At 38.2% G+C, this 26498-nt stretch overlaps 2 protein-coding genes across 3 annotated transcripts; both read right to left on the reverse strand.

Annotated features, from left to right (window-relative positions):
• Positions 1-7396: 7396 nt before the first annotated feature.
• On the reverse strand, positions 7397-13371 carry igf3 (insulin-like growth factor 3). Its single transcript, XM_086070279.1, has 4 exons — positions 12838-13371; positions 12528-12660; positions 10388-10581; positions 7397-9190 (listed from the first exon to the last, which is right to left on the reverse strand). The coding sequence occupies exons 1-4, from the start codon at positions 12880-12882 to the stop codon at positions 9026-9028; spliced, it is 537 nt and encodes a 178-aa protein (XP_085926405.1). The 5' UTR covers positions 12883-13371; the 3' UTR covers positions 7397-9025.
• A 6160-nt stretch (positions 13372-19531) lies between these two features.
• lrif1 (ligand dependent nuclear receptor interacting factor 1) lies at positions 19532-24998 on the reverse strand. Of its 2 annotated transcripts, XM_086070338.1 has the most exons (4): positions 24679-24998; positions 22129-23833; positions 20849-21173; positions 19532-20752 (listed from the first exon to the last, which is right to left on the reverse strand). In XM_086070338.1, the coding sequence occupies exons 1-4, from the start codon at positions 24714-24716 to the stop codon at positions 20463-20465; spliced, it is 2358 nt and encodes a 785-aa protein (XP_085926464.1). In that variant the 5' UTR covers positions 24717-24998; the 3' UTR covers positions 19532-20462. The 2 variants fall into 2 exon arrangements, with proteins under 2 accessions (XP_085926464.1, XP_085926463.1); XM_086070337.1 differs by having other exon boundaries at positions 19532-21173.
• Positions 24999-26498: the final 1500 nt, after the last annotated feature.

The following is a 26498-nucleotide window of genomic DNA, read 5'->3' on the forward strand; positions in this document are numbered from 1 at the left end:
TGTGTGTGTGTGTGTGTGTGTGTGTGTGTGTGTGTGTGTGTGTGTGTGTGTGTGTGCTATTAAGCACACAAACTGTATGAGGAAGTGCACTTGTTGAAGTGTTGTCAGACTTTAGTCTTAAACTGGGATTTCCTCTTTCACTGTGAAGTCAAAGTACAGTGATATCTGAAATGGACCTGTTATGTATTGCTTATGGCTCCTGATAAGCTTTCTTCAGTGCTCTGATATCGGGCACACACAGTAGAATTTTTTTTTAAATTTATAGTCAGACTAAACCGAGTTTATTTATAAAAAAAACAATGGTTACCAATTGGCGAGTCCGTTGAGGCAGGGCCAGTCAGGGGAGGGCAAATATTGTTGTCCAACTGGTTTAACTGACGGAGGCGGCGTTATTGAATTGGCCACATTCAAGTACTGCACATGAGTAAGACTTAGTTAGGTACAGTAGGTGCTTTCTCGCTGCCTTGGGCGCACCTGTAAAGGTAAAACAAAAGAAAAAAAGTTGCTCCAATACAGCACAGGGATGGCAGGGAGGTGGCGAAGCACAAATGTAAGACAGGTGAGGTGAGTTGTGGTCCCGAGGGTCACAGACACAAACAATGCAACTGGGACATTTGAACATGACATATGATACAACATTTGTTGAAGAAACAATCTGCTAATGAGGGGAAGAAGAACTGCATGTGATCGGATTGAGAAGAGGCCGCAAATGCTTCCGTACAACTCCTGTAAAAAATGAACAATGGTGAACAGGGTTATCAATGCTTACTTTCTTACCAATTAACCTACTTTAGTTGTGTGCTATAGTGGAAAGTGGCTGCATCAGTTCACCTGGCTGGAGAATTCAACAAACTGCAAATTCCACTTTCAATACCCACAACATGCGGGAAGCGCGAAATTTGCTGATATATTGCCGGTCGAAACATTAAAAGATACAGCATGCAGTTTTCAAGCTGCCTAGCAAGATTTGAATGTAGCCTCCCTTCACCCACTGCCCCAAAAACACCCCCAGCTCACAAATGCATGTGCACGGCAGCTAGATTGTAAAAGAGTCATTCAAAATTAAATGACAGGCATATGATGGGGCCAGAGAGACTTTTCAAACGACCGTTTTAATATTATTCTACTGCCAACTTATACAGATAGTCTTAACATAAACATACTGTATATGACATTGTGTGATTTTTTTTAAACGGCATATCCCACCTTTAAATGTGCATTTTTAGTATTTAAGATGTGTAACTTTATTATGTTGTAAAGGTTAAGGTTACAGAGTAAAATTGGAATTTAAGCCATTTTTTTGTTAATTTATTAAGGTGCCACTGTGCTCCTAATAAATAAATAAATAAATAAATAAATAGTCACCTTACATTTCAAGACTCTCTCCACTTATGTGTTCATGTCCTAAATGTGTATTTTGTTGTAGTTTTTGGAGACAAATTCTTTGTGTTTCAAACATAACTCGGCCAGTAAAGATCATTCTGATTCTGATTAAAATCATATTCCCCCAAAAAACAAAAAACTAGCAAATATCTCATGTACTGTAGCTGTACAGTATGTATGCTGGTACAGCATCTATTCCAAGTAAATAAAGCGTAGAGTTGTCACATTTCAGTTTTGTCCAGCAGAAGGCGGCATAGAGCTACCTTTAAAACCATTGGGTCTTCTTCATCAGTTCCTACTTGAAGTCATTAACATCTGTAGCCTTTCAACCAAATTGTCCATCCATCCATCCATCCACCCATCCATCCATCCATCCATCCATCCATCCATCCATCCATCTATTTTCTATAGTGTCAAACCGTTTGTCCTAGTTAGGGTCAAGGCTTTGTCTCGGCATGCATGTTTAAGGTTGCTTTACCAGTATAGATATTATAACAAAGATTACAAAAAAATGATGATGACTTATTATTGACACTGTGAGAGAGATCACTACACATATTGCACTTTTCCAGTGTTCCCATCCTGTATTCAATAACAACCACTTGTGTTTGTAAGACATTTTGGACAATTCTATGCTTGTGAGAATAATTTGACAAAGGACCTTTTCTGTTCCAGTATGATTGCCCCACTACACAAAGAAAGGTCCATAAAGGAATGCTGAGGTGAATTTGGCTTGGAAGAACTTGACTGGGTCTGAACTCATTGCCTTCAAACAGTTGCAATGAACGCTATGTTGTCTGTAGCTCAGTCTGTTCAATGATGCAGCAACATGGACAGACCTATTGAGCGCAGTAGTCTGAGAGGGAGCCACATAATCTGGACCTCCGAGAAACAGGTCACAGACAACGCGCAACAGTAGCCGGCATCTAATCACAAAGTCCTTGCCCCACATGTTCAATTTATCTGTGACGTACATATTGTTGTTGTGATTTTAGAATGACGAAACACTGTTTGTCACATAATGTTAAAGTTCGAACATGGCATTGCAGAAAGCTCGTTAGCACTCATGTTACAATACGGGAAATGAGAAAGACGTCGTTTTGAGTAATTCTGATGGGCCTCAGCTATAGGGGATGGTTCAAATGGATGTACAAATGTTTAGAACAGAGGTGTCAAAGTTTAACTGACGGGCCACTTTCACCCAAATTTGATCTCAAGTGGGCCAGACCAGTATGTCCGTGGCTTAATCAGCTGTACATAACAACCTCCTTTTTTCGGTGCAAATAAGTAAGGGTGTATTCAGACCTGCACCGTTTGATCCGGACCTTTTGTGCAGGTCTGAATACACACAAACGAAACCCGGTGCGGACCACACAAGCGGACCAAGATTAACTTTTTGAGGTGGTCTCGGTCCGCTTCGCAGTTTGAATACAAACCACGGCTGATCCGCTCCAACTGCAGGACATACGCGCCTTTTTGGTCTTAACAAGCCACCGTAGCCAAGCATCGCGGGGGGAATATTGCCCGGTAGTGAATATTGTGCTAGATTAATTCATAATCATCCGTATTCTGTTTAGCTACGGTGTTGTCAGCAAAACTGCTCCTCCGGTTACTACACGCAATCGACGACGCGTTCCGAAATTAGAAACGGCGTCGCGGAACCTCCGTTGAATGAGCTGCCAGTGACGCTGGCAAATATCTTGCATCTAATAACGCCACAAATATGCAGGACATATGCAGCACGTCGGAATTTCATGTTTTCCTCTATTTCCGGGTTTGGTTATGCGTTCAACCCTCGTCATTTCATTTTTGTCCAATGGGAGCACAGATCGTCACGCGGGCGACGTGATTACGCAATATAGTCCACTTGCAAAAAGCACAGTGTGAATATGAACCCCACCAAACGGAAACAAATAAAGTCCGCTTTTGGTCCGGACCAAACAAGCGGACTAAAGGACTTTTCTGGTCTGAATACACCCTAACATTCTGAAAATATTACACTTTTTTTTTTTTTAAATATTATTGCAGAGTAATTGGAAATTTAGTAACAAAATTGAGCGCACAAAATTTGCATCAAATCTTGAGTAAGAGCCAAATTTAAGCCATTTCAGTGGTCGTCAGTGCGACCTCTGGTGGACAAAATTGGCAACATTTGGATTGGACTCCTGGCTGTATGTTTGACACCCCTGGTTTAGAACAACCTAAAAATAAGTCAAATGACGATGCATTACAATTTGGAGGTGGATCCTGGAGCGATGCAGTTTGGCAAGAAACCCTCAAGTGCTACAGAATGCCTCCTATCATGATCATCATTTGAATTTCCCTCATGAGTTATGCTGAAGAATCTTTGGTTCCCTTGATAGATACTGCACACAGCAAATATGAACTATTATTATTATTATGGTTATTAGGGTGCAATATAGTTTGTGGCTCTTTTCACATATAGAATCCTAATTAGCATTCAGCATGTGGAATTACAAAAACAGTTTCCTTTATGAGTTAACATGCAAACTTCACTCTCAAATAATTGGGTCGAGATTCAAACCTGTGGTCTTTTGTCTGTGAGGCAAATGTGCCGACCAAGTGCTGTGCTGTGTTTTAGTTATTTTCGTAAAACTTTACACTCATTTAAATCAAAGGAACTACCAAACCGTACTTTTATCGAGTCATAAAAATAAGTCTTTTTTGTGTGTGTGTGTGATTTCAACAACAGGATTTCTTAACATTCACATTTGATTTGTAAGACAACTGTAATTTCCAGTTGTGTAATGGCTTAGGGATGCTTACATGCAACTCAGGCAGTGCTGCTTCTCGATGATTTTTTTTATTCTTAATTGTATTACAATGAAAAGAGCATAGACACATTCAAATGCTATATTATGGTAGCATTGAGCTCTCTCCAGAGTGGTGGAGTCAAATTCACAGGCAAAAAAAAGAGAAACAAGAAACCCTGGCCTTATAAAATGATGTCAGTACACCTTCTAAGCAAATGTTCTGTATTTTCTATCACATGATTTTCTTCAACCGTCAGGATGGAAACGGACAAAAAATGACTAGAAATACCCTAAAATGATACTTGAGATTTGATATGGGCCGTCCCATTTCCATAGCTGAAGAATCCAACGTAAGACACACAACAGGTGCAGTCAACCACTTGCAACAAACACAAACTGTTCCCTGATAATATTACAGTGGCATGAAGACACATCGACCCCCCCCCCCCCCCCCCCCCCCCCGCTGCCTTTGCGTGGCTTGGTGGCTTAAACTCATCTGTTGTTACATTGTTGAAACAAAAAGGAGCAGGTGGTTGGAGGTCGGTTTTTCCCACTGGCTGAATCATTTGTGTATCCTGCAGATAAGAAATTTGTGTGCTGCACCACAGACACGACAGGACTGGACGAGTACACGCTCGTCTCACTGTGAGGGACGAAATGTGAAAGCATGAAAGTGAAATTGCTGGCTCGTGAATGTTATTAACGCATACCAGGGGCCTGTCCTTGGAGCGACGCTGATATAGACACCCACAAAGCGGCTGATCTAAAATAATAATAATAATCGCTACAGTTGATTTTTATTATCGGTTGTCATATCATTCGCCAATTGCAAGTTTCATATGGCTTGTGGGTGTGAAGTTATATTGCGTAATTTTGGATAATCAACCGCAACTAGGAATAACGTGAATACAATTATCTACTGTTGCTGTGACGCAAGCAACCCGCAGGCGGCAGATCTCCCGTTTGGTCTTATCAAATCAACATGAACATCTGTTTCTTTGTTGTGGATTCGGGAGGGAAGAAACTGCATCTAGCCTTGAATGGAGGCTTTTCTAATCCTGAATTAAAATCTGGTCATACTCCTCGTCATGCATATGTCGCAGGAAGTGGAAATATCTGTACAATGCATAGTTTGTGGGGAAGATGTTCTGATGTTCTAAACCATTTTAACTCATTCGCTGCCATTGACGGTTATAGACGTCAAAAATTCATTTGAACTATTTCTATTTACATTTTTTCCCCCATTTTTGTTAACAAGAGTATGAAAACCTAGAAAACATTTTTTTGTACATTTAGCACAGATGTAAAAATTGTGAATAATCGTGAGTTATCTAGTGAAGTCATGCGATTAATTACGATTACAAATTTTAATCGCCTGATGCCCTTAATTCAAGATTTTTAATTTTTTTTATTTCGCAAATCATAATTAATCGCATGACTTCACTAGTTAACTCACGATTAATCTTTTTTTTTTTATATCTGTTCTAATACAATAAAAAAATTCTAGGTTTTCAAACTCTTGTTAACAAAAGTGGGAAAAAATGTTTTACTAATAAAAATAGTTAAAATGAATTTTTGACGTCTATAGCCGTCAATGGCAGTGAATAAGTTAAAAAGCAGTGGGATTAAAAAAAAGGATTCTTTTGAAGTTCAACTGGGGGCATTTTAGGGTCATTTAACGTTACATCATTAAACATTTGACAAAATTGGCATAAGGCAGAAAATGTTCGATTTTGGGTTCCACCCATGAATCCCAGCACCTTTAAAGTCTGAGTTTTAAAACTGTATGTACTTTACAAAAAAACTAGAAAGCTACATATTTACATACTGTTAATTTGAATGTAAAGGTGCTGCTGTATGAAAAATGAGTTGTCTTTGCGGTTTACAGTTTGTTTTTGTTTTCTAAATCTAATCCATTCCTCTTTTGTTGTGGCTCACCAATGAAACAACTGTAAACAGATTTGATGATTTCGGCACGGATTAAAATGTACAATACTGTGAAATTTATCTTGTCTGATCTTAGAATAATCTATTTATTTTAGCGCTTGTTCTAACAGGTGAGCAATGCACATATGGAAAATTTGCTCTTCAAATTTTTGCCATAAATTCATAAAAAAAAAAAAGATTATTAACAATTAGGGGCGACAGGCAATTATGTAATGTCATTGTAATTAATCGCATGACATCACTAGTTAACTCACGACTAATCACAAATTTTATATCTGTTCTAAATGTACTATAAAAAATTCAGAAGTTTTCATACTCTTGTTAACAAAAGTGGGAAAAAATGTGAATAAACTAATAGAAATAGTTCAAATAAATGTTTTGACGTCTATAGTCGTCAATGGCAGTGAATGAGTTAATGAGCCTAACATTATTGTTTTTTGTTTTTCAATGTGCGAGGAAGTTAGAAAATCCTTGCAGCACATATTTAAACCCCGAAGCCTCAGAAATGTGTAGGCAGATGTGCTAACCACTCTGTTATTTATCAAAAGATAGCCTAGCTAATAAAGTTTCAAACGCTGTATTTCTAATCTCTTGCATGAAGCGGTGACCTTTTATGTGTCATGATTTTTTGTGGTTTGGCCTTGAAAGATTGCAAGGCTCACAGTTAAAAGTTATGAATTCAACCTTTGTGTTGCACATTGCCACAATGAGATTATGTATTGAAAAAAAAAACACATTCACGCATTTGTGTCAATTCAGTCTTCAATGAACATTTTGATGTTTTGGAATGTGGACGAAAACCCAACCAAGCACAAGGACGAACACGCAAACTCCTCACAGGATGGCCAGAGATTCAAATGTGAACCTCAAAACTTGGAAATCGTATCCATGCAATTTGAACACTCTCTTCTTGTTGTACGAGTTACATGTTGACTGTAAACTGAAATACACACGACGGGATCACAATTCTATACATTTTGCTAATATCGCTACTTTCTAAACAATGCAAGCCTTATGGGGTCCTTTGCCGAGATGTCCTTCTGAACTGCAGGGAAGCGACGAGATAACTTGAGGCTCGTTATAAAATGATCACATGATTTCCGTGTCACCGAGACTCAAAGTCAAAACATAAGGTCAAGATGCGGTAAACAATATATTGTTATGAATTGCCGGCAAAGTAAAAAAAACATAACCTGTGACGCTCAAAGTTACTCAAAAACAAATCTTTAAATCATGTTGTTTTCATCCAGTTAGTCCTTCTTTTGTCAATAAGAATTACATCAATACATAACTAACATCAACATCTTTTATTCTCAAGTCACACTATAATAGAAAGAAATAGAAAATAAATAAATAATCCTTTTAATATATACTACACAGATATGCAAAGTAGGATAAGGTCTACTAAATACACAAAAAGGGCTCAATACACAAAAAAATAAGATAAAAACATTTGAGATAATGTACAAATCATAAAATGTTATCAAAGTGCATGTCTTAATAATAAACAAATAAAACATGTTTGAAAAAAACTTAAAAATAAACAGTAAAAGAGTTGAATCGGAATAGCCCAGCATTCACAACTAAACAGTAGCATTTGCAAACTTGTGCAAACTTAATATTTTTGGACTGGCGAGCAGGTCCTAACGTATTTGCGAGTGCCTTTGAATGTATTTAAATACGTTTGAACGAACTCGCAAAAATGTTCGAGCGTACTTGTAGGCTAAATGCTACAAACGTAGCATATTTTCCCATAATGCCACAGGGTATTATATGCACATGCCGAGTAAAAAAATAAATAAATAAGTTAAACATGGTTTTTTTTGCATTTGGCCCACATTATACCAATATGTTCGAAAATTAAGTAAAACATATATTGTTTATTTATAACTTTTGTAATTTATTAATGCATGATTTTCTTTGTAGGTTCAGCATTTTTCCCCATAATGCAAATCAATACCTCGTGGCACTGTGGGAAAATATGCTATGTTTGTAGCAGTTAGCCAACAAGTACGTTCAAACGTGTTTTAGAATGTACTTGTAGGTTAAATGCTACAAACAACATATTTTCCCATAATGCCACAGGGTATTACTTGCACATGCGCGAGAAACGTTTTTGTTGTTGTTTTTCTAGTATTTGGCCCAAGTTTGAAAATGAGGTAGTAAAAAACATTTTTATTTACAACATTTGTGATTTATTATGTCTGTAATGCATGATTTACTTTGTAGGTTTGGCATTTTTTCCCCATATTCCACATGCGCAAGTCAGCATTGTGCAAAAATATGCTACGTTTCTAGCATTTAGCCAACAAGTACGTTCTAACATATTTGTGAGTATGTTCGAACATACTTGTATTTTTTTTAACATATTTTCAAGTAAATTTGAACCTATATAAATTGGTTTTAACATACTGGCAAATACGTTCGAATGTACTTAGTGAACATTGGCAGCTCCACGCGTCCGTCCAAACTTAACACACAATCCAGAAAGGAAACCAAAGAGCATGTCGAGCTATGACAATGTGGCAGGAGGTTGTAATGTTTGCACAGAATAATTGCTATGACTGTCAGCAGCCAATCGAGATGCATAAGGTGGAACATTTCTGGTCACGTTTTTTTTTTTTCCCACGGGAATTTTAAATGCACAATTCTAGAACTATTCCAAATTGCAAATTGTCTATGGGAATTAATATGCAGTTACCCACAATGCATTTAACACAGAGAAAAAAACACTAACTTAACTCAAGTACAGTATGCAAAATATGAAACAAACAGCAGCATTGTCCATAAGTACAAAAGAGTCACACTGTCCATGACATGAACCACCTGCCGGTGGGGAGTCAGGCCAGTCCTACGAGGAGGGTCCATGAGATAGTACTCACTCCAATGGCGAGAGGACACCATTGGAAGAGGTCAGACGATCAAAAGGGTGTCACCGCAGTGGCCTGCCTTGTTGTGTACTGTCGGTTCATCTTCCTGCGTGATGACATCTTGCTTTTGTTCCTATAGGCCTCTCTCTCTGGACTGTCGGGTGGCCCCAAGTGCTGTAAACGTCTTTTCTGAAATACTGCTTGGAACTGATAGGCCTGCAAAGACAACGATAAGCAAAAACGAAGCGTTTCAAGGACTTGGTAGGCAGCGGCTTCTCTGCATCAGATGTCCTTGGTCCTTTGTTTGACCCGAACTGATTTCATGGGTTGGCACTGACTTGTTATGGTTCAGTACCAGTGTTATTAGGTGCATGCGTTTATTTACATTCTTTTATCTAGTAAATGATAATTTTCCATCAACATGATCATTTCAACATACAGACGTCATTAAGATGTGTTTTGCTCACCTATTTAGTCAAGAGTTTGGGATCAGTGAGTGTAAATAATCCTGATTTAAAGATTATGAAAGAAATACCTCACAAGAATAGTTCACTGTATTATCAAATTAACTGATCATTATTTTTGCCAATTTATTAATCATCTAGAGCCCTTGTTTCATTAAGAATTGTCCAAATCCTTGTTATCAATAGTAAATATTACCCGATTTCTGCAGTCATCCGAAAACAATGAACAACATTTCTGCCTATTTTCTGCCATGTTACAGACCAAACCACGACATGAATCATAACTAACTTCCATCCATCCCAACGTGTTTGTGAATTTTCTGAGACTTTCAATTTGAAATAATGTATTTTTTTTAAATAAAGGGGTGGAAATCATGTTTAAAAAAAAAATCGGATTAATTGATTAATCAACAAAGTATAATCCGTTTTTGAAATAGTGGCTACAACCATACTTTAGTTAAATAATAGCCCCTCACACAATATGACACATCTTAACACATAATGAAGGTTCTATAATGTAGATTGCAGCGATTGCAACACTTTTCCATTCATTCTCATTGACAGAATTGGGGGACAATGGCAGGAATAGAAACCTTGAATTGCACTGTGCTTGCCAAAGGATCTCAAATATAGGTGACGTAGTTAGCTTTGAGACATAATGACAGGCAACGGGTAAGGAATGGATTGCATGACAATGAGCCTTAATATCTCATCATGATAGTGAGGCATATTAAAACTGTGGAGGTGACGTAGAAGTAAACCAAGGAGCAACAAACAACTGCAGTTATATGAATGAATCCAGACTTGCATCCGTTTTTTTTATGGCACTATCCCAGCTGACTTGGTAAGAGGTGGGTACCTCAGAACAACGAGGTCGACGTGCTCTTGTACGGATCTTCACTTTTTAGACAAGAAGCATGTTTTTAAAGTCAATAAATGCAGTTCTTACCGCGACCATTTGTTTTGTGGTGAGGGTTTCCATGCTTGTGCTTGTGCTTGGCCATGCTGTAGTTTGCTGTTGCTTCTTTGTCTTGGCACAGTACATCTCCAGATGTTGCAGGTCGCAGCCATTTGACCGGCAACATTTGTCCACGATCCCCTTCCCCCTGGGCCGAGAACCATAACCGGACCATGTACCTTTACCTGGCATGAGACAAACACAATCCATTAGGGAAGTCATCATGTTATGTGCTTTTCTTGCAGCTCCCTGTGGATCTTAAAAATAAATAAATAAAATAATTAGTAGAAATTATTATTATTTTATACACGTTCTTTAAATTGAATAGATTTATTTAAAAAATGTATAATTAAATATTCTAAAAATGTCAAGAGTCCAATTTTTTAAGTTGTCAGAAAAAGAGAGATGAAAGGTAGAGGAAAAAGTTGTTAAAATTGCCTAAAAAGTTACATAAAATGTCCAAAAAGGAAGAGGAAAAGCAGAAAATTACCATAAAATGTCCACGAAATTGCCCCGAAAAATGTCAGTGAATGGAGTAAAAAAGTCAGAAAAGAAAATGTTCAAAAAGTAACCATAAAATGTCCAAAAACAAAAAAAAAGGCAGAAAATGACCATTAAATGTATTTAGATTTTTTTTTTAAAAGCCAGAACATTGATTTTGATGGAAACATTCAAAAGGTAACGACAGACTCTCCCCAAAAAAGAAGAAACCACAAAAATGTCCCCAAAATTGCAAAAATGTCAGAAAATTTATAGAAAAAAAAGTCAATATATTGCCATATAATGGCCCATAAAATTGCCACAAATGTCAGAAATTGGCCAGTAACCATAAAATGTCCCAAAACAAAAAAAGGCAGAAAATTACCATAAAATGTATTTGGAATTGAAAAAAAAAGCCAGAAAAATTATTTAAAAAAAGCAGAAATGGAAACATTCAAAAGGTAACTATAGACTCTCCCAACAAAAACAAGATACCACAAAAATTACCATAAAATGTCCCAAAAAATTGCAAAAATATCACAAAATTTATATGAAAAAAAAGTCAATATATTGCCATAAAATGGCCCATAAAATTGCCAGAAAGTAGAAGTTAAAAAATGTATGAAAATTTTCATACAAAAACATCCATAAAAGGAAGACAGAAGGTAAAAGAAAAATTAATCTCTACATATTGGATTCTGCTGTCATATTTTGTGTTGTGGTGCAGCTCTAAGCCCCTCTGCACATTTAGACTAACACAAACAAAATACGTTTCCTTCATCGCAATCTTCAAATGCTTTGCGGCTCCAGACACATTTTTTGTTAATTATTTGGCCTAAAATGGCTCTAAAGACAGGAAAGGCGGCTGACGCCTGGACTAGACTAATTTAGGGGTCGCGCTGAGCTACATTTACATGCATTTATTAATTATTATTATTATTTTTTTATATACAAGTCCAACATTCTGAATAAGACAATGACAAGCAAAATAACCCAAGTAATTAGCAATCAAATGATTTAGATGTGGTCACATCATTGTATTGGATGCAATGTTTTGTAACATGCAAAACTAAATATTCAACAAGCAAGCAAATCCAAATATGGTCATATTTAAAATAGGCTCCATAGTCAGTTTATTGCTGTCCAAGCAGTGTTAGTGTTAGCCAGCACTGCTCTCTGGCTCCCCCCGTACCTTTTCTATAAAAACAAAGCTGCACTCAGATAGCAAGTGCAGCAACAATAATGCTATCACAAAATGTGGCACTGTGCACTGGTGGGTATGCTCTCATTTGGAAGTATTGCCAACCACTTTGATACCAGATGCAGACGGCGGCCTCGGTCAGAACGGGAGAAAGGTAATCAGGTGAAAGGGCCCGCCGGTGACTTCCAGTGTGCAAACAATTAAAATACGTAATTGAGATTGAAAATGCATAAAGTCAATACATCTTGAGGAACTATTACGTAAAACCCGACACACAAATTGTTTACAATTTTGGCTTATAACTTGCTGTGAAGACCCTACATATAGAGTAAACAATCAGTTAGTTTTAGGCAAATGTAAATAATAAACACATTGGATCAAAATTAAAACTCTCGACATCGGTAGGATTAAAAATCCACTCTGCAAGGCGAAGCATGAAGACGAACATACCAAAGTAGATCCCTCGATCGCCACACACAAACAGGAGGTCATTGAGGAGTTCTGAGCCGCAGCGAAGCTTGGATGCCTCAGAGCAGAGAGGCCCGCTCAGCAGGCACATGGTCGAGCAGAACATGCACAACACCTGAGGACAAGAGGAGCATATTCTCAGAGTGGGATCAAAAGCAGTGGTTGGGATACCACCCAAAAAAAAAAGAAAAAAGTTTTATATTGTCTGAATGCAAAACACATCTACCAACAACCAGCAAATACTGTTTAGTTGACATTTATATTAGACAGTCAAACCAACAAAAACGCTTACCTTCAATGGCAGCGTTCTCCCTGAAGGACATCGTGAGGAGTTCATCCTGCCAGTGCGGAGGGACTTGAGCGCACCTTCGGTATTATAGTCTGACTGTAGGAGAGGAGGAAGGACCGCAGCACACAGAGATGGCCTCCCTCCACTCGTTTGACAGTTTGTTTTCAAATCTCATCTCATATCAGATGATTCAACACTCTGTTACAGGGACTCAACTTGTTCTAAGATGTTCTTTGCTATCACGAGTTATTGCGCGATACAGTGGATACAAAAAAAGTGAACAAGCCTTTGTTAAATTGGTTTTGAGACACTAGTGATGTCATGTTGGAGCCGTTATTTTGGTCTTCTGGTGAATTGTACAACTTGAGGGATGTTGGACTGTAGGCGTTCCACTGCAATATTGATCACTTTGACTAAAACCACAAAACGTGATGCTGACCTTGAGTATGGTGTTGTTGAAGTGATGTGCAGCGTTATTTTGTGGTCGGAATGTTAATGATATACATGACTCGCTTCCTGCAGCTCTTTAATCAGTTTCGATGGACGTCATCCGCTGTAGTCCTTCCATCTATTTTCGATACTTTTTATCTTTACCCTGGATTGGTCGCCAGTCCATCGCCGGGCATATACGGAATCTCATAAAAATGAGCCCACCCCTCATATTTTTGTCAATATTTTTTCTTACATCTTACATGGTTTCAATTTGGACATTTTCACTTAGGGGTGTACTCACTTTTGTTGCAAGTTGTTAATGGCTGTGTGTTAGGTTTGATCAAGGGGACAGTAAATGTATATTGTTATACAAGCTGACTATGTTACATTTAAGCAAAGTGTCTGTTATATGCTGGGCACAATTGATGTTGACTGGGTGGGAATTTTTTTGTTGTTGCTGAAAATCAAATATACAATAAATTCTCACCAGGAACTATGGTGACCGGTAGTTGTGTTATTACTAATACCAAATGCATCATAACATTGAAAATGTGTCGCCAGAAAAGCTCAGCTGTCATTGGGTCTGACTGCCGACCACAATAGTAAACTAGTAGGACTATGTTTCCCATGATTCTTAGACACAGAAGCAGGAAGTAGTTTTAGTTCTAGAGGACAACATGCCTGCTAACGGAGATTGCTTGCTACAGGACACATTGGACATATTGTTCAAATGTTTTCTGTAGCACTTGTCCGCATCGGTCGTAAGACAAACTATTAATGATGCCCTATTCAAAAAAAGCTAATAAAACATTAAATCTGTCTTAGTGCTTACACGAAACCCACCAAGATTGTTTTGCATGTTGTTCCGCTACTATGCAACATTGTGACTGACCTGTGACCTTATATCCAAACAATGAGACCAAGATGAAGAATCTCAAATAGCCTTTTGGAGATGGGAAGTAAAAATAAACATTTGAAATAATGTGGTTGCGCAATTGCACATGCCCTCATATAACTGGGATTCAGAATGAACCAATTCATTCAAACACAATTAAATGGGAGTCAGCACACATTTGCCACCATTTAAAGGGTCTTTGTTACTGTTCATAATTCCCTCCGCCTTGTCTAAGGCCCCAAAGCATGATTGCATTTGTGCCTTTTGGAATGATGGCCGAAAAGTTTCCCACGCACTTGGGACATTTTGATATGGTCCAGTGAAACCAAGGTTGAATTGTGAACAGTTTGAAATAGCAGTCAGAGTTAGAACAAAACCTTCAAGCTTTTGACAGAAGTCAACAACAACAACAAAACTGTCAGGAAAGGCCTATTATTACAGCTGAGATTAATTTGGTCTTAATTAAAGGCAGGTGTGTGCCAAGTCCCATCTAACATGAGTTTGAATGCAACCGGTTAAATCTGAACACAATCCCATCCCAGCCATAAGAGGGTGTGCACACGTGTGTAACCACAGTATCTCAGTCTTTTTGCTTTCCCTCTCAAAAAGAGTTGTACAGGTTATAGGTCACATTAATCTTGGGAAAAAGTGTTTGTGTGCAGACATATTTTCTTTGATCCACTGACTGTACTTATACTAAACTGTGATTTTTTGACATACAGTTTCACCCCTAGCGATTGTGCAATTGCTGTATGTGGGTTCACTGATGTGGCCGATGATGAAAACAAGTTTAACATCCCTCTTTAGAATGCACAAAGAACCCATTATAGCCTTTTAAAAAAAATTTTTTTTTTACTGTTAGCCTAGCTTGAGGTTAGCTGGGTGAACACCTCACCATCACATTTATTCTAATTCTTTGGGGGGGAAAATACATTCAAATAGATTTGAAACAAAACTGTAGACAGTGACAGCCGTGTCACTATTGCTAAGCACAGAAGAAAAAATAAAATGAAAAGAAGATGCTAGGTGCATTTAAGCCCCCCCCCCCCCCCCCCCCCGCATATTCTGCCTGCACCCCATAGTGGGGCTGTCTAAATCCGGCCCTGGCTTTTGTGAATTTGGAGAAAAGGGCAGGTTGATATTGTATTGTCTTCCTTGCTTCTGATCTCTGATTGGCTATTTTGATTGTTTACATTCTCTTCGCAGCATGATATCTGCACTCCAGTGTTTCTTAGATTCAAACAAATGAATTTGATACAACTATAAAACCAGTAAGAACCAATGTGTGTTCTCAAATTCTGTTTGGCTCAAGTCATGATGATGGTGTTAACATTAACACATTAAATATATGGGTTCGGTGGGGGACGATGAAGCAATTACTGTTGTTAATATTTTATCGATTAACGGGTGGGGGCGGGGGCATCGCCATAAAACACCAGAAATGTCAAATGTCCGCCCCTGGCTGAAAAGCCAATGACTTTTCATCAAGAACATCATGCAAAGCAGTTTGAAAACAAAACTGAGTAATGTCTGAACATGTTAATAGAGCATTGTCATTGCTTATATGTTTAACAGCACACCACCGTGTGGATTATTTAGGTACTTCACCTGTTACCAAGCTCTGTGCTTGCACCTAGGAAGCTTTCTTCAGTGCGGCCTTGAAATTCTTGTGCTTATCCATTCCCGTTTCAAGCCCCGCCCCCACTCGACATTTAAAGATCTCAATCAAACAGGGTTGGCCAAAAATACAAGCATCTTAATTTGTCACAGTCTACTGTTGACACATTCCTATTGTGCAGCAACTGTCTTTTTCTACGTAAAACAACTGGGTCTGACGTGATGTGAGAAACTGCCATGAACCACACACACTGATATGCGGTGTCAGTCATCAAGCACTTTGCCCAAGTTAGCACGATAGCATATCAATTAGCTACACCTTCCCCTTTAATAAACAACATTGGTAATGGTTGATATCCACCGGTTTTATTTTTTTCCATTTTCAAATTAAAAAGCTTGCTATCAAGCAAACACATGGCCGGCCAGCCAAAACAACAATGGCACTTCCCAATCTGCAAAACACAAGTCTTTGTTGACAAATATAAAAAGTGATGCTATTTTTTTTTTTTGGAATACTGTAATTCCTTGTCTCTCAGCTAGGGATGCTAAACGAAGGGGACGCTGTCCGTGTCCTCTGTTGACTCTGTGACCATAGGTAACTGGTAGCCCAGAGGTATGATTTTAGATTCTAGGCGACACATGTCATGCATTAAGTCACGCTATCATTACATTGTTCAATAAATTAAAAACAATACATAAAACCAACTTTTATGTTCGTATGAGTGTCATTCCAGAATTAGAGGACATTTTGCGTCCCACCCATCAAATTTTAAATAATCCACATACAAAATACTAAAAACATACAGTTTCTGAGTACATTTACCGGCCCTGAGACAAAAAAAAACAAAAAAAAACTGAAGGAAAAAACAAAACAAAATTAGAATGCTTAAAAACTGTTTTAAAAATACCAAATAAGTCTGGAGGACCCCCTGAAATGCCATTTTCTCTTAACTCATTCACTGCCATTGACGGCTATAAACGTCAAAAATTATTTTAAACTATTTCTATTAGTTCAACATTTTTCCCCCACTTTTGTTAACAAGAGTATGAAAACCTAGAAAAAAAAGATTGTACATTTAGAACAGGTATAACAATTGTGATTAATCGTGAGTTAACTAGTGCAGTCATGCGATTAATCATAATTTAAAAAATTTAATCGCCTGACGAGATGATTATTAAAAATTAGAGGCGTCAGGCAATTACAATTTTTAATCGTAATTAATCGCATAACTTTAATAGTTAACTCACGATTAAGCACAAATTTTATATTTGTTCTAAATGTGCAATAAAACAAATCTAGGTTTGCATACTCGTGTTACCAAAAGTAGAACAAAAATGTTAAACTAATAGAAATAGTTAAAATTATTTTTATAAGGGTCAATGGCAGTGAATTAGTTAATTAGGCCATTGTTTCGAAAAATTGACAGATTAATAAAATGTCAGCAAAGGTGAATATGGAACAATAACGTTTTTTGTTTATGTTTTATTTACATTTTGACAGCTAACTTAAAATGCCACAGGCATGACAATAAATACAAACTTAAAGCAAGGATAAGGCAAAACATTGACTTTTGAACTACTAGCATTTGAATTGAATCTCTTTTCCAGTAACATCAGTCTTCAAAAGCCTTTGCTTTAAGTCTTAAATATTGTTTTATAAAAGTTTTCCTTTGTATAAAGCCAAAGTATAAAAGTGCACGAGGCAACAGATTCGTTATCCATCCATCCAAAAGACGATTCAGGCTTCTATGTGTACGACAGTACTTCCCACGGCGGCACTGAATTTGAATTGATCACTTACCTGTTCTATTCATAATTACAGTAAATATTTGTATGAAAAATACATCTAGGCTAGGCTGTGTCCAAACTAAAGCCCAGGTGCCATTTACAGGCCAATGTCTATTTTCAGCATACATACAGTGCTGCTCAAAAGTTTGTGAACCTCTTGAGCAATTTTGACTTTCCAATTGTTTCAACCTGATTTTGTTCAATCTGAACCATTACATTTTATATGAAATAACAGGTGTAGGTTAATCAATTCAATGCATAGTTGTTGTTTTTTTTAATCAATTGTCAAAACTTAATTAAAAATAATTTTTCAATTCATGTAGGTGCAAAAGTAAGTGAACCCTAAGAGAAATCTCAGGGGACCTCAGGAAGTGGGTAGTGACAGCACATCTGTCTGGGGAAAGCTATAGTCATCTAAAAAAATATATATATATATAAAAACAAATATATATAAAAAAAAAGAAAAAAAGAGCGTCATCATTCCACTGTGAAGCAGATAACCTGCAACTAGAGAACACTGAAAATTACTACTATCCTAGAAGTGGATGACCTTCTAAAAATATCAGCAAGAACCACAATAAAAATGATAATTCAGGTAAAAAGCCAACTTGAACATCACATCAAGGGATTTGCAGACCTCTTTTGCTGCATCGGGGACACATGTGCATGCTTCAACAATCAGAAGAAAAGTCAATCGACAAGGCTTTCATGGAAGGCTTGCGAAGTAAAGCCCCTGCTCACAAAAAAAGATTGAAGCTGCCCATCTCAACTTTGCCAGTGAGTACCTGGACAACACTGAAGCTTTTTGGAAGTCCTTCTGTGGACAGATGAGTCCAAAATTGAACTGTTTGGTCACATCTAAAACAGTCATGTTTGGTGAAAAGTCAACACTGCATACCAGCAAAATAACCTTCACCCTAGAATGAAACATGAGTGTGAGAATGTGAAATTCTGGGCTGGCTTTTCATCCTCACGACCTGGACAACTCCACATAATCCAGGGAATCATGAATTCAGAGGAATATTGTGAAATCCTGGAACATAACCTGCAGGGGTTGAAAAGTGGGAGTGTTTCGACACCCACATCCCTTATTGGTGCGACGTATCTGGCAAGGCTGGCAACTATTACGAACAATAAATTTAATTCAGAGAGATTTTCTAGATATACAAAGAAACAATTCACAACTAAAATAGTAGTCTTTATGATGCTTTATGAAGATATTTCAGTTTAAGATGCAAAAATGTTTTCCTCCACATACTGCCGAGTCAAGATCAGATTTGTGAACATAGCACAATAATTAAAATTGTCATATTATTATCGATTATTTTTGCTTTGGATTGGAATGTGAAGATGTGGCACGGGCAGATCTATTCTAGTGGGCTACAGGGCGGGGGCCACCCCAAACTGTTTGCTTTATCAACAGGTGTGTGAAAAAAAAAGAAGAAGAAAAAAACAAAACTATAATACATAATTGCTTGATTGATTGATTGATTGGCTTCAATGCCAATGTAACCCCTGCATCCTTCATTTTTTTTGTATGTGGCCCTCAAAGTAAGTTTGGACACCCTTGCTATAAAACAATCAAACAACATTTATGTATGACAAAAACGGGGTGTGGACTAAAGTTCATTATTTGCCATTTGTAAGCTCAAAAGCTCACGTCAGTTAGACCAGTCATCGAAAAGGCTGGTAGTAGTGTAATCGTTTCATCTTGACCTCTCAATTTTCTAGTCAAACAAGTTGTATCTGAGCAGTTGGCTAACAAATACTACTTTATCAGTGAACCTTTTTTTTTTTTAATGGGTGTCGATTGCTTTTAACGTTTGCAGGTACGCTATACAGCACGTAATAATTGTCTATGCAAAACTAATCACGAACAAATAGCCGTTATAAGTGATAAAAAGGCATTTAAATGACCTATTGGGCCAATTATTCCTCAATGCATAAAAAAGACAGCAGTCGTCATATTTGAAAATAGTGTTTCATTCAAATGTTCTTGAAAGTAAGCCGACAAATTTAAAGAAGCCAAGTCAATGGATGTTAATGCTAAACAAAAACGAAACAGTGTTCAAACATGTCTTCAAATATATAAACCATCAAACATGATTCTTATTCTAATCTTAATAAAATTGCTGAACGAAAATGCTATCATCAAACTGAAGATGAGATCAAAAGTAAGTTTCCAAAAATACATTTTATAAACATGAGCATAATGATAGAAAAATAGAACATGGTGCAAAAAAACAATTTTCAGCCTCTGCATAACAATGTCCAACTGAAACTGATGGGAAAAAGGTAGGCAGGTTTAAGGGATTTGATAGAAGGTATCAAATCAGTATATTTAAAGACAAAAAGTGAAATAATATTTTTAATATGGTCCACTGATTGGACAACTATTACTAGGGTCAGTTTTGGTAACTTTCTTGCAAAATTTCACACTACCTTCAGTGCAATTGTTGCTACATTTTTAATCAAAATCAAAAGGACATTCTTGGGAGTGCTTATGTAAATAAGACTTAAAAAAATCAAATGCCATAGCAAAAGGGATGTATTCACAATTTCAAATGTTTTGTTCTTAGGTTATACACATATTGGTTGCTTGGTCATGTTGGTCCCGCTAAAGTGGTAAAATTCTAGTGGAACCTCGGAGTTTGAACGTCTCGGAACTCGTACAAATCGGACTTCAACCCAAAAAAAATCGGAGTAAAAAATGCCTCGGAGTTTGAACTCATTTTCGGAGTTCGAACACCCAAACAAAGCAAGCAAAGCCGAACGTACCTTGAAAACGGGTAGCTGAGTGAAGCCGAGCGAATCCGAATGCTCACGTTGCGGCAGTTGAGACTTTGAACACTTCGCAGGAACGAATTATGTTCAAACTTCGAGGCACCACTGTATTTTATTTGAGCTTTTGCATACGTGCACTCCTTTTACTTGCGTGATCTCTTGTCCATGTTAACCTCTGTGAGAATTCTACCCTGGTTCTGGTCGTCAGGGCCAGGCCCAGGCCCAAGGTACCAGGGACACAACAAGGACACTTGGTGCGCTTCCTCGCCCTTCCCATTCTACTTGTATTTGAACGAGCACTATTCAGGCTCTGGGCGGCTGAGTCCTGGGAGTTAGGAGTGTCATTTTCATCTGAGAAGAGGATATCGTCATCTATTGGCTCCACATAGCCCACCATTTGCCCTGTGTCCAGATCACAGAATATTGTCTCAGGAGAACTTCTGCCAGAAGGACATTTTGTTTTCCGTTTCGAAAGAGAACACTTGACTGAGTCGTTACCTGCGTGGGTACTTGAAGCAACAACTTCTCCTGCTGAATTCTGTTGATCTGATAGCTTTGCTCTTTTGATATCAACTGGACAACTGCTACGGTCAGGATCTTGTGGAATGTAACTGTACTGCATGAAAAGTTCGCGCTCTTTCAATAGGCTCATGCTTTCCTCAATGTTCTTTGTGGGTCCCTTCTGTGCAGGCTTGTTCAGTCCAAACACACGACATCCTGGATTCATTCTCTGCAGGCAAATTCTCACATCAGCTGTAACCCCAAAATTTTGCCTTAGAAGGTGGTCAGATACTTTGCAAGCTGGTGGAGCATTTGAGGAAATCTGGAAGTAAAAAAAACAAAAACAAATTATAATTATAAAACACCATCTTGCATATTCAATCAGAAATAACTGACTCATATGATCACGATCAATAGAAAAGACAGAAGAGAATCCCATTTTACTCTTTGGTTGACTTCAACCGAGTGATCCGTGTTGTGAAAGTTGCAGTTTTTGATGTTGGTCTCAAGCGCAGCCCTTGCATGTTTGGAGGTTTCCCTCCTCCAACACGGCTGAATCAAATAATCAGGATCATTATCAGATTTCTGCAGAGCTTGGTGATGAATTAGGCGTGTTTGAGGAGAGGCACCTCTAAAACATGCAGGACTGCGGTCCTTGAGGACTCAGACTTTGAGACCTAACTATTCCAGTAAATAGTGTCAAACTCAAGTGGACTAATGATGTGACTGCTAAGCACTTTAAAGGGATACTTGACTCATTAAGCCATTTTCAGCAGTAAAAAGTTAATACTTTGCCCAGAATAAATGTGATACCTTCATTATTTTTCAAGTAGAATTAATACCGTTAAAAACACATCTTTCCACTTGCTGTCGACTTAAGATGACATCACCTGTGCTGAGGAAATAGGTAATGACCAATCATGGCTCACCTGTTTTCCGGGCTTGGTCAGCAAACGGGTTATGTCATTTTCAGTCGACGGCAAGTGGCAAAACTAGTTTTTAAATGTTCATGAAAAATTATTAAGCTATCACATGAATTATAGACAAAATATGACCTTCCTACTGTTGAAAATGACTCGATGAGTTAAGTATCCCTTTAAGAAATGAGCAATCATTAGCGGTGAAGAAAAAACAAAAACAAACTGAATACATGTATTACAAATACCGATTAAATTACCAATATGGCCCAAAAAAACTTAGGTAATGGTCTGACAAAAGATAAGTTAAAAAACAGTTGAGTGTGGTTCCAAATTTGACCTCAATAGTCGTTTTCTCACCTGTTCTTCGTCTGTGGATTTTCCACTGGTGAGGCCTGAAGTATTGGGATGTGACAAACTCTCCATTCCTGGGGAAACCTCTAAACCGTCCAACTGTCGTTTATGGATAGCATCTTGACTGCTCATGACCGAGTCCCTGTCAGCAGCAGCAACTGTGCTTACCATTACGCTGTCGTCGGGATTCTGGCTTCTATCAACAGAGCGTCCATCCAAGGCAGAACATGTCAGTTGATCATGGGCGGTATGCGAGCAATTGGGGGTTGTTGTCTCACGTTCAGTAACATGGTCCAAGGTCCTTGCGCTTGTTATGTTTGTTTCAGTCTCCGGTGTTTTTTCTACCGCACTTTGCATCGGCGCATTTTTAGATTTGGGTGGAATATATGACACAAATATGACATTATCTTCATCCAAAGGAGGGTCTGTCTGCGGCGTTTGACACACGTCCTCTGGATTATCTTCGCTGCAAAGGTCAATCACTTCGCTTGGCTCCATCGGAGTGATAATCCCGGCGTGTTGCAAGAGTGACGATGAGGATGATGGTACAGTAGAGTTTTTAAGCTGGCAACTTTTTTCATTGCTCCCCACTGACGACGAAAGGCCGTCCTTTTTGGCTGAGAAAAATACCCTGCCATCGCACATGACCAAGGCTGGCTGAAGATGCGGTTCACTTGTAGTCAAGCCTGACGGAGAAACAGGTGTCGCCTTTTCAAGCACTCCAAACTTGTTGCCACTGTCCAATGTTTGAAAAGTCTTTGATGGAACAGAAGGAGAACGTGGAAGGTCAACAGCAGACTCATTAGAGCTGACTTCTTCAATCACCCACTTCATTGGGCTGTTGGGCCTCTGCGGAACCTTGGGAATTAATTTCAAGCGTGACTTGGGAGGTCCCAGAGAAGGTGAAGTCGCATGTGACGTTGAACACAAATTCTCAAGTTCTGAAACGTATGAAGATTCATTGTTTCGACTGACAGTTGACTTGGATGATACAGTGGACGATATAAGCGGTTTATTGATACCGGTCGAGTGCGAACTTGACAAGCAGTTGGTTGATATCAAAAGCGGTTTATTGATACCGGTCGAGTGCGAACTTGACAAGTTGTTGGTTGATGACATCAAAAGCGGTTTCTTGATGCCGGTCGAGTGCGAACTTGACAAGGAGTTGGTTGTTGATATCAAAAGCGGGTTCTCGATACCGGTTGAGGGCAAACTTGACAAATTGTTGGTTGATGATATCAAAAGCGGTTTCTTGATACCGGTCGAGTGCGAACTTGTCAAGGAGTTGGTTGATGATATCAAAAGCGGTTTCTTAGTTTCAGCTACACAAGTTTGCTCAGGTATTGTTTTCACCTGAATTTCGGTGGCTCTGAGGAATACTTGTGATACTACATTCTGAAGTGGATATGTATTTAATGAAATACCTTGCTGCAGTCCTTGACCCGCTGCACCATGTTGACAAGGCAAGGCATTCACAACAGAAACCTGATTGCCAGCAATTTGTTTTGTGGTTATCGGCGTCACGGCTGGCTTTATTCCAACTGGAACCGGTGCCGACACAACATTTGGTGGGATAGCTTCCTGTGTCTTAAGTTTGGTGACTTGACTTTGGACATATTTGCCATTGATCTTCTGAACAGGAATCAGCGTCATGATATTTCTTCCATCAGCAGCAATGCCAGGCAAGGCCTGGTAGAAAATGCCAGTCCCTCTGAGAAGATAAAATGGACAAAGAAACAGTGTATCAGTTAAGAACAGGACACCACCAACTCATGAGGACATGTAAGAAAGGTCATTCTTCTTAAGAAATGTATTGCTTTTTGTGACAATGAAGGTTTATAAAACCTGACATTTTGTTGAAACATGACAGGTCAATTAAATGAAGTGGATATGGTGCCATGACCGTCAACTCGCCACTTAACGCTTTACCGTTAATCACACAAAAACGACCAATTCTGCGCCAGTGAATGCGTACTACCTTGTGGCATTTGTAAGACTAAGCGATAACGCCATAAACGCGAGGTCACGAGTTCAAGTCCCAATTAGTACTTTTTTTGTTTTTTTTTAAACTACATTTTTTTCACAACAGCCGATATGCCTGAGGCTATGGATTAGGTTGGTAATGCCAATAACATATTGAGGGTTAGGCCGGTAATGCCGATATAACAGATATGCTGACGGTTATAGTTAGGCCGGCAATGACAATAGCAGCTTATCGACTAGTGCATGACTCCGGCGATAGACCAATCAGAGCAGTTAACGGCAAAATAGCGTTAGCAGGAGTTGCCGGTCACGGCAAAAATATCCACTGCCTAAATTAAAGCCTTTTTTTGCCGTCTAATATGAGGCTGAACAGTATTAAGCAAAACTAGACAGGACTAAATATAATGCAATATTTGCGATTTTGGTATCTCTGACGTCTTTTGTCAGTTACCCCAAAAATCTAAGAAAGTTAAAGGAGAAATGAAAGGCAGAATATTACATGTTAGCCACCACCGCGGTCTTTTCGTTTCTCTCATATATATATATATATATCATTCAAGTTGGTTACTTTACCTTTGAGCCGCATTGTCTGTCCGAAGTGCGGAATACATGACTCTCTCAAATAAACGTGCAGAACTACACTCGTGCTGTGAAGGATAAACAGAGTCTCGAGGGAGCCATGCTAACGGTTACAGGCAGGCAACATTAATTCGTAAAACTCGGCCTTCGCGTTTCTTCGTCCATCGATGTTCAGCCATTGGATCTGTAATCTGTATTTAACGACAAATTGGACACAAATAATCAAGACTTCATTGTCTTCTTTTGCATCGGTCTTTGGCTTGCCACAGATTTCTGGTTCCGTGTTGAGTTTTCCTTCTAAATCTATACTTCTGTTGAAGGTTAGCAAACAACTTGTGCGCCATAGCGCCACCTTCTGATATGGAGACCTAGCTGAATCAGGTTTTAGTAAGCGATGGTCCGCGGGCCACACAAAGACCGCCCGTTTTTTATTTTGTCACCGACAATTACATTTTTGTGACAATGTATCTGTTTGTTGATTCATTAAAAATTTACTTCTTGATTTAAACCCCCCCCAAACAATTTGTCTGGTATAATTTGTCAATTCTCAACTAATCTTTGTTTATATAGCGCTTTCAGCCACAGCTGTAACAAAGCACTTACAGAACAGAACACATACTATAAAACGTTAATAATAAAAATAAAATCAACAAACCAACAAATGTTTTTGGCTTTCTTACATATGCTTTGTTGTTTGAAGCAGTTATAGATGAGCGAGAGATTTAGTCTTTTTTCCATGGTGGATCAGAGAGAGACGTTATGATTACAGCATGCATGCGCGCCCATTTTAAAAATCAAATGTGGCCCTTGAGAACGTTAACCTACTTGTGGTCTAAATGATCTCGGTGCCAAATTTAATCAAAATGAATTATTTCTCTTGGTTCCAACTTGATATGCTCTTTTTCCAAAATTGCTTTTTCGTTTTTATATTTCAGATATTATTTCGTTTACTGTCCATATTTAGTGGATATACTGAAAATGGCTAAACACCATGGTCCATGTTTTTGTGGGGTCAAACAATGAGACCTAAATAAATCATTTCAAAACGTTGTCCACCGTTAATGTAACCTATAACCCGTGCACCTCAGGTGAAAAACTGACATGTTTTGAGATTAGAAGTGTGGTATCTACAAACGCGTTCATTGTGCATATTGTTGCAGTGGTCCAATAGTAGCGATAGTGGAGATATTTCAGAGTAACCATCCAGAAGTTTTTGCTAAGATCTGCAATGAAAACAGCATTGGGGAGAAAATGTCAAACTCACTTAACTCATTTGCTCCCAAAAATGTAATTGTTTTTTTATGCTATAGAGCATACAGAAGGCTTTGATGCAACTGAAGAGAATGGTTGAAGCAATGGAAGTTATTACAAAAGTAGAGTATAAGAGATCAACTAGGGCCATGTTGCAAAAAGCTCTTTTCCCCACAGTTTTAAACAGATTTGTGAATAATGAAGAAACTTAGCTATATTCTAAGCCAATTGCTGCAAAACAGAAACAGATGGAAATATATTTTTTTTCCTGATGAAAGAATATACTCTAATCTTTCTTTTGGTAGGTTCCATGTTTTTATAACAGTAGAACACAATATTGTGTGGGCTTTGCAAAAAAATCTATCAAAATCCAGTAAAACAGCCAGGAGCGAAGGGGGTTGCTTCAGTGAAAATGGCTGGGAGTCAATGAGGCGTCCTGGGACACAACACAGATGATGTATGTAACATAAGTGGCAAAAGGAAATAAATAAAGAAATGAATAAATAAATAAATAAAGAAAGAAACTGTTCCCTGCTCAGACTGAAAAGAAAAAGAGTGAAGAA

This window comes from Leptonotus elevatus, chromosome 2 (genome assembly GCF_054856555.1).
Source record: "Leptonotus elevatus isolate MCC_2025b chromosome 2, RoL_Lele_1.0, whole genome shotgun sequence".
Taxonomy (NCBI): domain Eukaryota; kingdom Metazoa; phylum Chordata; class Actinopteri; order Syngnathiformes; family Syngnathidae; genus Leptonotus; species Leptonotus elevatus.

Coding starts and splice junctions, on each gene's coding strand:
- igf3 (XM_086070279.1), bottom strand. CDS start 12,882: ATGAACTCCTCACGATGTCCTTCAGGGAGAACGCTGCCATTGAAG. Junction 12,661..12,837: donor GGAGAACGCTGCCATTGAAG/GTAAGCGTTTTT, acceptor TCTTGTCCTCAG/GTGTTGTGCATGTTCTGCTC. Junction 9,191..10,387: donor CCACAAAACAAATGGTCGCG/GTAAGAACTGCA, acceptor TTGTCTTTGCAG/GCCTATCAGTTCCAAGCAGT.
- lrif1 (XM_086070337.1), bottom strand. CDS start 24,716: ATGTATTCCGCACTTCGGACAGACAATGCGGCTCAAAG. Junction 23,834..24,678: donor ACAGACAATGCGGCTCAAAG/GTAAAGTAACCA, acceptor TTATCTTCTCAG/AGGGACTGGCATTTTCTACC. Junction 21,174..22,128: donor AATCCACAGACGAAGAACAG/GTGAGAAAACGA, acceptor TTTTACTTCCAG/ATTTCCTCAAATGCTCCACC.